Source organism: Melanotaenia boesemani, chromosome 3 (genome assembly GCF_017639745.1).
Source record: "Melanotaenia boesemani isolate fMelBoe1 chromosome 3, fMelBoe1.pri, whole genome shotgun sequence".
Taxonomy (NCBI): domain Eukaryota; kingdom Metazoa; phylum Chordata; class Actinopteri; order Atheriniformes; family Melanotaeniidae; genus Melanotaenia; species Melanotaenia boesemani.
The window spans coordinates 34,798,615-34,811,277 of NC_055684.1; the positions used below are offsets into that span (position 1 = coordinate 34,798,615).

The following is a 12,663-nucleotide window of genomic DNA, read 5'->3' on the forward strand; positions in this document are numbered from 1 at the left end:
GCAGCCAGCTGTGAGGGGGAGCACAGAAAAAAAAAACTTCTAGAAAAGTACTTAAGGAGACAAAGAGCCGTTACCTCCAACTTCATCCTCTGCAACAGGTTGGCAACTTCATAATCACTGTATTGGAAAGAGCAGACTTTTCTTCTTCTGAGAGTTTTTACTGGTAAGAATCTTCTGGCTGTCCGACCACTGACTGGATGTTGACTCGCACGTGCATGAATATGTGAAACTGAGATATTAGAGAATGCTTTGTTATATTTTCGGCACTGCCTTTGCTTTAGGATTGAAAATATAACGTATAAGCGTTTTATCTTATTTATATTTGTTACATTTTATTTATCATCAATTGTTTTATACATTATAGTGTTAAATTCCACAGAAAATGGGCTAACACGATGCTATTAGCATCACACTTAACAATTAACTGGCAGTGAACATTTGAATCAGTGTTTGCCATGATAGTTTCTAGATGTTTATCATTTTATTAAACTAACCATAAAATATGCACCAGCACAGCTTTGATTATAAACGCAGCATAAGTGTTTGGTTTTTTTTTTTTTTTTTTTTTACATAAGCCAATTTAACAAGCTCTTACTTTTTTTTTTTTTTTAGCTTATCACTAAAAGTTTTTCTTAATCTTTGCTGATATCACAAGTTTAAACTGTGACTGTGTAGGAAGTGGGTGTGTCTCTCAATGTTAAAATAAACCAAATTTAAAGATGTCTTTTTTTAAAAGTGCCTTAAGTGATGTTTGTTCGTTCAAAGCTGTTCAGAAGTACTCTCTTATCTCTGGTGAACTCACTCAAAACTGTCACAGTGGTTTTACTAATTAACTGCTGCTTTCTGCTGAGTACAGTCCTATTTGAGGCGATAAACCACATGTTTCACTTGGGCTTGCAAGTGGCATCTCACACAGTTGGAGGATTTATTAACCTTGTACTCCAGGGGTGTTTATTCAGCCGTCTGCAGTTTGTTGGGCTGTTACTATGACGTCAACTCAGAAAGTTACCCCCTTCATTCCATACTCACTAGATGATCAGGAGGAGGTCTTCCTAGATTCACTGTTTCCCCATCCATCCCTTTACCCCGTCAGGGGTTTTGGTCCTACTGTTGACACGTCTTTGGTTTGCCATGAAAGATGGAGATGGGATCAACTTTCACTCTGAACTGAAGTTCAGAGGGTTCAGTTAAACCTCCAGGCAGAGATCAGCTTATAAATGACAGAAGCAGCACCCTTCCTGCAGGAGCCTGCATTTGCTTTCCATTAGCCCGTCAGACAGAAAGAGAGGCTTTCTTATCTGTATTTCATAATCAAACCTTCCCAAATTCTCCTTCTCTTTCTTGACAACCAAATGTATTAGCTTCTTATTCAGTGTCCTCTAAAACTGTGGTGAATTCTGCTACTGTACTTGTGGTTTCACAGAGACTAGTGAGAGATCTTCAGGGTCTTGGTATGATGTCCAAACCAAGGTTTTATAATGATTCTGCTTACTCTCTGAAATTGTGGACATAAGTACCACACACCACAAATTACTGTCTGCCTCTGTCTGTCTTCAGATAGCATTTAACCCCTAATTTAACACATTGGAATCAGATAAATGCACTCAAGAAGCACAGTTTAGTGTTATACAGCTAATAGTAACACCTTTGTCTGTTTTCTCCCTGTAGGTCATTCAGGTCTTCCTCCCTTTTTCTGCATCATGTTGCACCCACTTGCAGTTTGCTACCTCTTGTCTACCCTGGTGAGCACGTGGGTGCTGTGCAATGCACAGTCAGACTCTGGCAACCCTGTAATCCAGCTACGTCTAGCAGGAGAGAAAAAGAAACACTATGAGGGCCGAGTGGAAGTTTACTACAATGGAGAGTGGGGTACAGTGTGTGACGATGACTTCTCCATCTATGCTGCCCAAGTGGTCTGCAGACAGCTGGGTTTCATGGATGCTGACTCCTGGTCACCGTCTGCCAAATATGGAAAAGGGGAAGGTGAGAAAAAGTCTCAGTTGGTCACCTTAATCAAGCTTTATTAAATCCAAACTTCCAAAAGTTCAAGTAAAAATGTCTTACACAGCTGTTTAAGAACTTAGGTTAGAGTTACAGCATGGTAATGTGAGTGATCTGTCGGCTGCCTAACCACATACACTCAAAGACGGCACATGTCTGCATACAGTTCCATATGTTCCATGGAAATCCTTGAATGAGGTACAGGATTTCCCCGTCTTGACTCTTCATCCCGTAAGTCACTGGTTTTCTCATTATAGGTGAGCTGGGGAAAGACTGGAAACATGTGTAAACTAGAGACACAGAATTAATTGCACCTCCTTTTTTTTTGTCTTTTTTTCTTCTGTTGTGCAAGGCTTCTGTTGTCACTGTAGAGACTGATGAGAATCCCAGCTCTGTAAATGTGATAGCTGCTGGCTGATGAGGGAGACTGTACATCAGTAACTGTAGTCTTAGTCAGTGTCCCTTGTTAAAGCCACATGTTTTTCCTCTAAATTGGCCACATGCAGCGAGCCACTTCAAAAGTAAAGTACTCGACTCTCCAATTAGCTTTCCAAAGCACAGCAGTTATCATGGAAACGCTGAGAATCACAGTTGTGAATGCATTCAGCCCATATATTTAATATTTTTTATGTGAAGCAATTAAGAAGTAGTAGTTCACATAATTATGGCAGTGGCTTAGTTAAACGAACAAAGTCTCAGTCTCATTTGGGACTGAGTAAAATTGTTGTCTCCAAATATTTCAAATGCTTGACAGGAATTTTTTTCAGTTTGGAGGTTTAATGAGTTAAGGTGTGATACAAAATATGCACAGAAACATGCTGATTTTTCATTTAAAGTTGCAAAATATAAATTGCAGTTATTAGTTTTTAAAAAGTTATAAATGTGCTCATCCTCTCTTAGTGATTATAATCTGTAGATGGAGGGGAAGAGGAAGGATCCTGTTAAGAGAGTCAGTCTGAGATGTCTGCATGTGTTGGTGGAAACTAGTTTTATCTGTGTTTTCTCGTTGGTGGAGACATGTGGTCATAAAATGTAATCTGCAGGATTTTCCTTTACTCATCATTGTGACTTATGGCTGCAGAAAGAGTCCAACAAATGTTTCCAATTGCAAACAGAGGCATGACAAGTATCAGGACACCCTTTTGGAGTGTTTTGCAGCAGGGAAGTTAATCAGCTGCTATTAAGTGATTTTTATTATTTGGAATTTCATTGTGTAAATGGAAATGCAAGTTAGCAACTTTTTACAATTTAAAATCTATGTTATAGTTTAGAGGCTGTCTCCTTTCTCAATTTTGTTTTAATTTTAAGTCTTTTTTTTGTCTGACTTATACAAAGTAGTAATAAAAGTTAATCATGAAAACTGATGGATCCATCTGGACTGTGTTCCTTGCTCCTTTCAGTGGCTTGTTAAAACCCTGTAAAAGCTCCAAAGGCTAGTTTTAACTCAGCAGTCTAGATTTATCACAAGCTAAGTTTTTTTTTTAAGATAAAAGTGTACAGAGACTGAGCTTGTTCTCACTCTGTGGTGATTTACCATTGGAAGACTTTGCTAAGAGGAGGCTACGTGACCGTATAACATGCAGTCACTTTGCTGGTATGATCACAATGTTCCTCTGCTACATGTTGAAACTGCCAGAATGATGAGCACCACTTCGGAGGTTTCCATGGCCACAGTTATGTAGTTTCCCTCAAGGCGGCTTCAGACCAGCCAGCTGGAAAGCAGATGATCTGCTTCAGCCATGACAACATTTAAGAGCCAGGTTTTGGCTAAAGGTTATGTTAGAGAGTAAAACAATTTCCATGTGATTAGGCTTCCTGTCTCAGTGACTAGGTTTCATGTCACTTGGGTGTGACTCAAAGCTTAAGTTGTCATAGCATGGTTAAACTATTCTCTCATGTGTATTTTTATATTAGGTAATCATTTATAAAAGAAGGTTACTGGGAATCTACTAGCTTGGTTGGAAGAGGGAGTCTTGCAGTCTAATGAAGGGGCATAAAATTGCCAATTAACTCGGGATCCAAATCAGGATTTTTTTGTTAGATATTTTGTTGAATAATCAATAAACAATTTTGGTCAAAAAGACGTTACAAAAAGGAAAAAAATGACCAATGCCCATAGTTTTCAATGACTCGAAGTTCCTTTTTTATATCACTAATTCTGTTTTAACAAATTATCCATAATCTAAAGATAATATGTTTTCTCCACAAACTAACACAATAACCTCCTGTAAGTCAAACTGTTATAGGTTAATGAACCATTCAGTTTATTGACTAATAGTTTTGGCTGTAAATCTAGGTTTGATCATGGTTTTAATTCAAATAAAGCAACAAAAAAACATACATTCATGGATTTAAAGAACATAAAACTTGTTTACATCAGAGCACATGCCCAATTTCCGTTCTCTTGTTCCAGGTCGTATCTGGCTAGACAATGTGCACTGCACAGGTGGAGAGAAGAGCCTCGCTCAGTGTCAGTCCAATGGTTTCGGAGTATCCGACTGCAAACATTCAGAAGATGTCGGGGTTGTGTGCACGCAGAAGCGCATTCCAGGCTTCAAGTTCATCCGGAACCAGGCCAATGAGGAGGTAGGTTCACATGGACGAGTGCACTTACTGTTAAATCTCAAACAAATGTTCAAAACAGGTTGGATTTCTAAATCACTGAATTATTAACACCCAAATTGCATCTGCAAAATGCTCGAGTAAACACATGTAACCTGAACAGATGTTCTGTGCAGTGAAACAGGCAACAGGGAGCAGGCTTTGGATGTAAGAAGAATCTTATCACAGTGAAATTGTTCCAGAACGCCCAAACTGAGGAATTTTCTTCAAATCCTGCCAATTCTCCTGACGGGAATGGGATTGCACCATTAAATTGTAATATATATCTTATCCTATAAAGAATACATGAAGTCTTTGCTTAGAAATACACATAGTTCTGTGCAGTTCAGACTGGTGTACGTGTAAAATGAACCAGCCAGTTTAATAAATAATGTTAAGCTGTGAAATTCTGTACTGAACTCTACCATGATCCTACATTTTTGGTCTATTACTTCCTACAACAGACCCCCACTCTTCAGTCTGGGAGATTATGGAAATGACTCAGAGAGCAGGAATACCATCCTGTCTGCCTGCAGAGAACGCCTCCGTACTGGATGGAAAGTTAGTGCAGGACTGTGAACGTGACTGTGAGAGGGTGGGTGAGAGAAGATGAAGGATTCCTTCTACTAGTATGAAAACAAGTTATTAAAAGACACCACCATAGAGGGTTTTTTATTTAAAACACATGAAAGCGTTGAAAAAATGTTTGTTTGGCAGCCTAGAAGAGAGTCAGTGCTTTCTCAGTGTATTCATCCCAGAGCTTTTTGTTTGTTCATACTAGATGAGGGCTGGTAGAGTTGGCTGCGTTACAAGACTCTACAGCAGCCAGAGCAGTGACTGTTTTTTACTGGACTTGGTTAAGATAACAAGCCTGAGGAGAGCATCTGATAACTTTGTTTATCTTCCTGATGCTTATTTCAGCCTTGGGAATGGAGGAGTTGGATAAATGTGAAATTAAATTGTGGAATGCTGAACACTATATATAGTTATTCATATCAGTCGTATATGTGATTAAAACTCTATTTGTCATGTGTATTTAGGGTTTCTAAGGTGTTGGTGCACTTCAGTCCTCCACCCAGTAAATATTTCTTTGGTCTGGTTGAAGTCTTTTAAGTCATAGGGGAATGGGAAGGGGAAAAGGTGTAGCTGCACCTCTTAAGCTGTTGAACTGACAGCAGCAATGGGCAGCACTGTTCCTGCAATCTGTTTATTCACAGTATGAATTGACATTCTGTGCCAGCCTGGAAAATTAACACTCCCTGCTATGTGCACTGTAGTAGGTCAGATACTAACAGGGGAGGCTAATGATAATTTTTATCTCAGTGAAACCTAATTATTAAATATTAAATTAGAAACTTTTGTTCGAACTTTAAGAGCTTCACAACACATTGTGAGTCCCTCGTTTAACATGATGTTGATGATTTGCCTTGAATATGACTGATGGAACAAATTAAACACATATTTTGAATTACTACAAATCTCTTGTAGTAGATATTTAGATATTTGACAAGTTCCTTTTGCTAAGACCATTGCCAAGGCAGGGGAGGGGGGCTGTGTTTGTATGTTTGTCTGCAAGACAGTGCAAAAACTACCAAATCAAATTTCATGGTGAAACAAAGGCAGAAGAACTCAGTAATGCGGGTACTTTGTAGTGGATGAGCACTCCAAGTACCCTTTGAGTTTTGGCTTTGCTGAGATGACATCTTGAGATAGCTTTTAATGTTGGGGTTTGTTTAATACCCATCTCAAAGTCTTTCTTAGACACCTTAAGCTCTGTCAGAGCTGTGATTTAACCTCTGACTTCCCCTCTTGCTTCTTCTTGGAAGTATTGTTTCTCTTAAAGGCAGTTTACTTCCAATCTGACCTCTGGAGACAAACTCCATATGTCCACAGCCTTACTCAGCTGGTTATACAACTCCCCTAAAAGAACAACAGAAGGCCATACATTCCTGTGCTACTGAGCCATCGTCATAAATAATGATGATTATTTTAACATGCCCCCACCACATCACAGTGTTAGAATATTTATCATACATTTTATTTCTCACAGGGGCATTAATTTCTGGCATTTATGACAGATTTGGGGGTTACAGTCATGGAAGTCATGTCAGGAAGCTTCATTAAGTCCTAATTCATTAGAGCTCATTCATTCATCTCTGATGAATTAGGACATCCGGAAATAGCTCAGAACAAAGTGTAATGTGTTATTTCTGAATAATATTCCATTCATGGTAAAAGTTCATTAGGAGCCATTCCAGGACTATATTTCATTGTTTTCCAAAAGCTGGCTGTGTAATCGTTGTGTAACACTGCTGTCACACGCCAAAGAGAAAAATCCAACAGGAGGTGTTGCACGCATGAGCGAGAATCACTTTTATTCCTGCACTTCCGACTGTTCACAAACCAGCGCAGGTGATGGAAAATGATACATTTTAAGATATAAGATAATTCATGAACAGATTATTTTATTCCATAGAGAGAGGAAGTTTTGCTCATGTAGGGATAAGGAAAAAATGATCAGCAAAAACAGCTGCACTTTACTAAAACACCATTAACAATGTTTACTTCGACCAGTTACATTGGATACATAAACAGAAATGCAAGCTGTAATAACAGAATGCAGCATTAAAAAAACTTGTGATTCGTTACAGATTTAAACAGAGCTAAGGCTGTGCAGTGAAGTTAGGATTCCCAGGATCTCAGCACCTCATACTTTATACAACAAAAGGAAAACTGAGCCAGAGGGCTTCAAGAAGCTTATGAGGAGGACAGTGATCAAGAAGAGAAAAGGTTGATTTACTGTATGTCATGAGACTGAGGCCAGTTCCTGCAGCACATGCAGAGGAGCAAACTTCTTCACCACATGTTCGACAGCTGGATCTCTCTGTAACCTCAGCTCTCCTTTGTGTACAACAGAAACCAAGTTTAAGACTTTTATATGTGAACTTTATGATTTAATGTTATCACATGGCAGTAATGCTTTGAATGTGAATTTTTACATGTGAACTGCACACGTGTTAAGACTAAGGCGTGGATATTTCCCAACTAAAGCAGCTGCAGTACTTGAACTTAAAAAGTCAGACATTTTGTGAAATACTTTGCTTTATTGGTTTCTTTTTTTTTTTTTTTAATGAAACTACCAGCTATGGAGGATGAAATTATTTAAACTTATTTTAAATGTCTAAAGGTAACTAAATCAGTGTACCAGTAATTACTCAATGCTCATCATTTAACTTTTCACTTTTTTTGGTTTATCTGCACAAACTTATACTGACAGAACATACTGTACTCAGATTTGTATCGTAGCATACACAACACAAGTTCTTGTTTTGTGTGGTTAAAACACACGATAAGTTGTTTGAAATAGTGAAAATTAGAGTCTATTTTAAAGTTCTCCAGCTGCTGGCTATTACTTCTTATTCAACATACATTATACTGTGCCATAGTTAGGTAAGGCCCGTCTAAGATGAGTTGTGTGTGTCTTTTCCTTTTTATTACCACAGTGGGAGCATTAGACTCTAAAAGACATTCCAAATGCAAAGCACACCATGTCCTCAGTCAAGTTAGGGAACTGGGGGCTAGTGAGGAGGAAAGTAAGGTGGGACAGATGTGAAAGTCATTCTGCCCTTCTCTAGCTTTTCATCTAAACCGAGGCGTGGTCAGCATTCATACTTGTAATCGTAAAGTGAGATGGGCGGTAGGTGAATCTGGCACACGTGTAGCTGAACGTGCACCAACCTGAATAAACTGGAAGAAATGCCCACTAGTGGAAGCATTAGTCAGACTGGCTAGACCACAGCCTCATGTTCACAAAACTACATTTTGAGGGAAACCCAGTCAGAAAAACAAGTCTGTTCTCCTGTTAGAAATATTTCAGTAATTACCGGAGCTCGCTTTAGAGGCTAAGTTATGTTTGCTCTTTTTTTCCCTTAGTCACCAATTACAAACAAGAACAATTATATCATTTTAAGGAGGAATAAGTAGAGTTAGTTCATTTCTACATCAGGGAGGCACACAAAGTTGAGTAGAAATGTTTCATGTCTAACTTCAGTAAGGCAGCACTCAGTCTAAATGGTCAGGTTCATGGTCTGATTTGTTGTTCAGAACCTTTTGAAGTATGTTTACTTGTTAAATGAGAGAAATAAGTCTCACTTAATGTACTGATGTACTTAGCTTAGCACAAGGACTGGAAACAGGCCAGATCGCCTACAGCTCTGTTCAGATGTAAAGCTAAACTAAATTATTGGACATATATCTTTTTTTTAAATTCATACCATACTTTTGCACATAGTCCATGTTAAATAAACTAAAAGAAACTGTCTAGAAACTGGCTGCTGGCAGTGTTTTAATTCAGGTTTGGCAAGCTGAGTTTATGTTTGGTGGTCAGGGTTTGGGAGGGTGGTCGGCGCCTGTACTGATCCCAGCTGTGCACATCTGACCTCTTCTCTTCAGTCTCGCATTTTCAGACAACCAGTTTCCTCCCTCTGAGCCGGTCAGAGGCTCAGTGCCCCTTGTAACACTCACACTCACCTCACACCTGCCTGATGTTTCAGTCTCTTGTTTTTCCTCGATTTCACATTTTCTGTGACCTTTCATTGGTCTTCATTTTGCTTTATTTAAGTATTCTGAAAGAAAAAACAAAGTACAAAGACATGTTTAAAATTGAGAACACCAGCTCTGTAATCACGGCCACGTCTCTGTACCTTCCCACTCTGCCAGGCACTGACGGAAAACGCTCTGTCATACTCTGACAAGCAGGAATCTCTTCATGAAAGAGTAGTTTTTACCCGCTCGAACGGCTGTGGTCTGTGGGTGGACCCTGGTCACCCCTGAAACACTAGACCCTCCTCCAGCTCTGCAGTCTTGAAAAAGTCTCTAAAGCTTTAAACATTCCCCGAGGCTGACGCCATCTCAGGAAACCACTCTGTGGGCAATTATTAATATTCTGGGAAACATGCCTGAAGGCTTTTTTTCTGGGTTAAAGACAGTGGCTGTTAGAAAACCACTGAGATCAGCACTTGCATATCACTGAGCAGCTTAGAGTTGGGGCTGTTTTTGGCACCCAAAGTGCAACTTCACACCCATCCAGGAGCAAACGGCAGCATTTGGCTCATGGAAGGACCTGAACAATGGCTGGTTTATTAGCTATTTTCCCATAGGACCCTGAGGCCAAAGGTAACCATTCCCTCCTGATTTAGAGGAGGTCATGACATATAATGCATATTGTGAGTGTTATTTTACTCACAGTCTGACCTGCTGGCTTTACTTAACCTTTAAGAAGACAGTGGATCACCACAGAAACCTTCCACCTGAATTGTCAGCAACTTATCCTCATTTTAATTTTCTGTAACCTGTGTTTAATATCTCCATTTACAGAATTCAACAAAATATAAGACATCTATTTTAAAGTCTAACAAGACCCGAGGTTGTAAATGCATTCATATCTCCCCACAGGAAAAAGTTGCCTATTTTTTTACTTTTTTTTTTTTTAGCTTTTTGGCTCACTGCCACAAAGGAAAAGTAGCGGCATTGATACGTTTATCAGCATCCAGTAACTCATGACTGATTACATTTCAGTTGGAATAATTGCTGCAGCAACGTGTTTTGCTCACAAAACAGATACAGATCCTTAAATCTCAGCTCCAAACTAAGGATGTAAGAAGCTATGGCTGCTCTGCAAAACTAAACAAAACTTCATCATTATATTTTTCAACTTGACTTGTTTTTACAGCACATGTTCAAACACTGGGTTCATGAAAAATAACCAGTGGAATTTCTTTTTCTTCTGAAGAGGGTTTGCATTTCTCATATGATAGTCATAAATTTACAAACATCAAGTGGAAAAGTTAATTTGAACACTGAATGTATACGAATAAAGTGAACTACTTTTGTAAATAACATTCAGTTGCTTTTTGGCAGATGAAGGTTGCAAGAATGTTCCCGTCCTAGTTACATAACCGTGTCTTGTAAATTAATGCCTCAGTTGTAACTCCAGTTGGATTTCATTGAGCTGAATGTAATGTTGCAGGTTTCACACGGACATTTCAAGGAACGTGATTTCTTAGGGATGAAGGCATCATATAAGCACTGCTTCAGATGAAAGTACGTGTGATTTCAGTTCATTTTGAAGAACAACTGAATAATTCTTCATGCAATAGTTTTCTACACATCTCACATAAGGAAAATATGTTGCCTTTAAGAAAATCAGGGGATTACCAAAATGTTTGACAACACTTTGTGCACAAATGACAAAGTCAAGTAACAAGACAAAGCTGTCCTTGTATGAGAAGTCTTAGTTATGACAACTTGATATTAAAATCAAGACAAATCGCAGCATGCAGAGCTATTAGATCTGAAGAAACATAAAGCTTAATGTGTCAGCTTTATATAATCTATGGCACTATAAGTGGCATCTGACACTTTGAGGTGTTTGGTAATAACGCCTGCCATGTCATATTTCGGAAAAGTTATATTATCTTGTTAACTTTAAGTTTTATTAATCAATGTCAGCCTTGTGTTGACACTGTCATAGCAAACCAAGCAGCACTTATTGATAACAGTCACCAACATTCATAAGATTCATGTTTATAGCAGGTGTCATGTCAGGAGTGCTACTCATTATGTACAGCTTTTCAATTAAAGTGTTTCCAGATGATGAGGAGTTACCTGATCGCAGCTAAAAGCCACATATTTTTTATATTGTTGTGGTCAGAACTTGGACCAGTGTAAGTCTAAAATATTGGTGTGAAGCTACCTGCATATAATCTGATGAAACAGAACTTTTGTCTTTCTTCTCAGGGTTTGACAGTGCAGGTGGAGGAAGTGAGGATCAGGGCCACATACTCTCACAGAAAAAGGATTCCCATCACAGAGGGCTTTCTGGAGGTGAAAGAAGGAGGCAAGTGGAGACAGATTTGTAACGAGGAGTGGACAGAGATGAACAGCAGGGTCATCTGTGGCATGTATGGCTTCCCTGGGGAGAAACGCTTTAATGTCCGACCCTACAAGTGAGTAATGGTGGCGTGGCTGGCAGCAGCATACAGTTGAGTTATTAGGAAATAACAGTGGTTTGTATTATACAATGATTAACTTCACACTTTTCATTTTGTGATAGAAACAGTCGTTATGTTAAAAAAAAAGCATTTCTGGTAAATTCTTTAAGCATTTTTGGAGTTTCACTCCGTTAAGAAATGCTGAGCCCGTATCAAACTGCTGTTAGGAAACATTACACAAGCAAGTTTGTTTACTCTGGTCATCACTCATCCCTTCATCCATTTTTCTGCTTTGAGATTAAACAGACTTAGATTCTTGTCATGAGGCCAAATGCAGCTAGAGGAAGTTTTAGTTGATGAATGACAGCCCAAGACTGGAAAAAAATTAATGCACTACCAGTGTGCTTGTTCTGGACAGTGGTTGTTTCTGGACTCAGTCATATTGTCTACTGATTCTACAAGTTTGGTCTTTACAATTAACTAAACCTTCCATTATAAAAACAGTTAACTTAAAATCTGACGTAAAACTGATTATGGGTTGTCAGTCAGAAGAATGACCATGTGCAATTCTGCCAGGTCTGCCACCTGGATCTCCAAACTCCTGAGTTTGGCTTCTGGCTGCAATTAAAGCAAAGATCATTTCGAGTAAACCGTATGTTTTATTTTCAGAGCTGTATGTCTATGCAATCTTATCTGATTGGATGCTAATCTTATATATAGATGTATCTGATTTAAAAATGCAGATCAAATCAAGCAAGTACTCAATGTTTTTATTTAAGATCATAGTTTTTATTTTGTACTGTGTTTGTGCTGGTGCAGAGGTTCAGTTTCACAGAGGTGAAAAAATCACAATCAGTCTGTTTTAATTTAAAATAATACACAGAAAACCACCAACCATGCCAGTATGGGCCTGGGAAAAAGAACAAGCTCTAATCTACCTCGGCACCACTTCACAATTCATTGACCACAAATTGTGCCTGAATTCAAACCAACTAGGAGCTCCATGTTTTTACAGCATGTGAATAAGTAGTAAGAACTGTAAGGTTGAAATGTTCATTTCCTTGCTTTT

At 38.7% G+C, this 12,663-nt stretch overlaps 1 protein-coding gene across 1 annotated transcript in view; it reads left to right on the forward strand.

Moving 5' to 3' along the window:
* LOC121636778 (lysyl oxidase homolog 2A-like) overlaps positions 1-12,663 on the forward strand; it is a 24,532-nt gene continuing 11,869 nt past the window's right edge. Inside the window, 4 exon segments of the mRNA XM_041980574.1 lie at positions 1-163; positions 1,669-1,983; positions 4,415-4,587; positions 11,401-11,609. Coding sequence (XP_041836508.1) covers positions 1,701-1,983; positions 4,415-4,587; positions 11,401-11,609 — 665 coding nt within the window. The 5' untranslated portion in view covers positions 1-163; positions 1,669-1,700.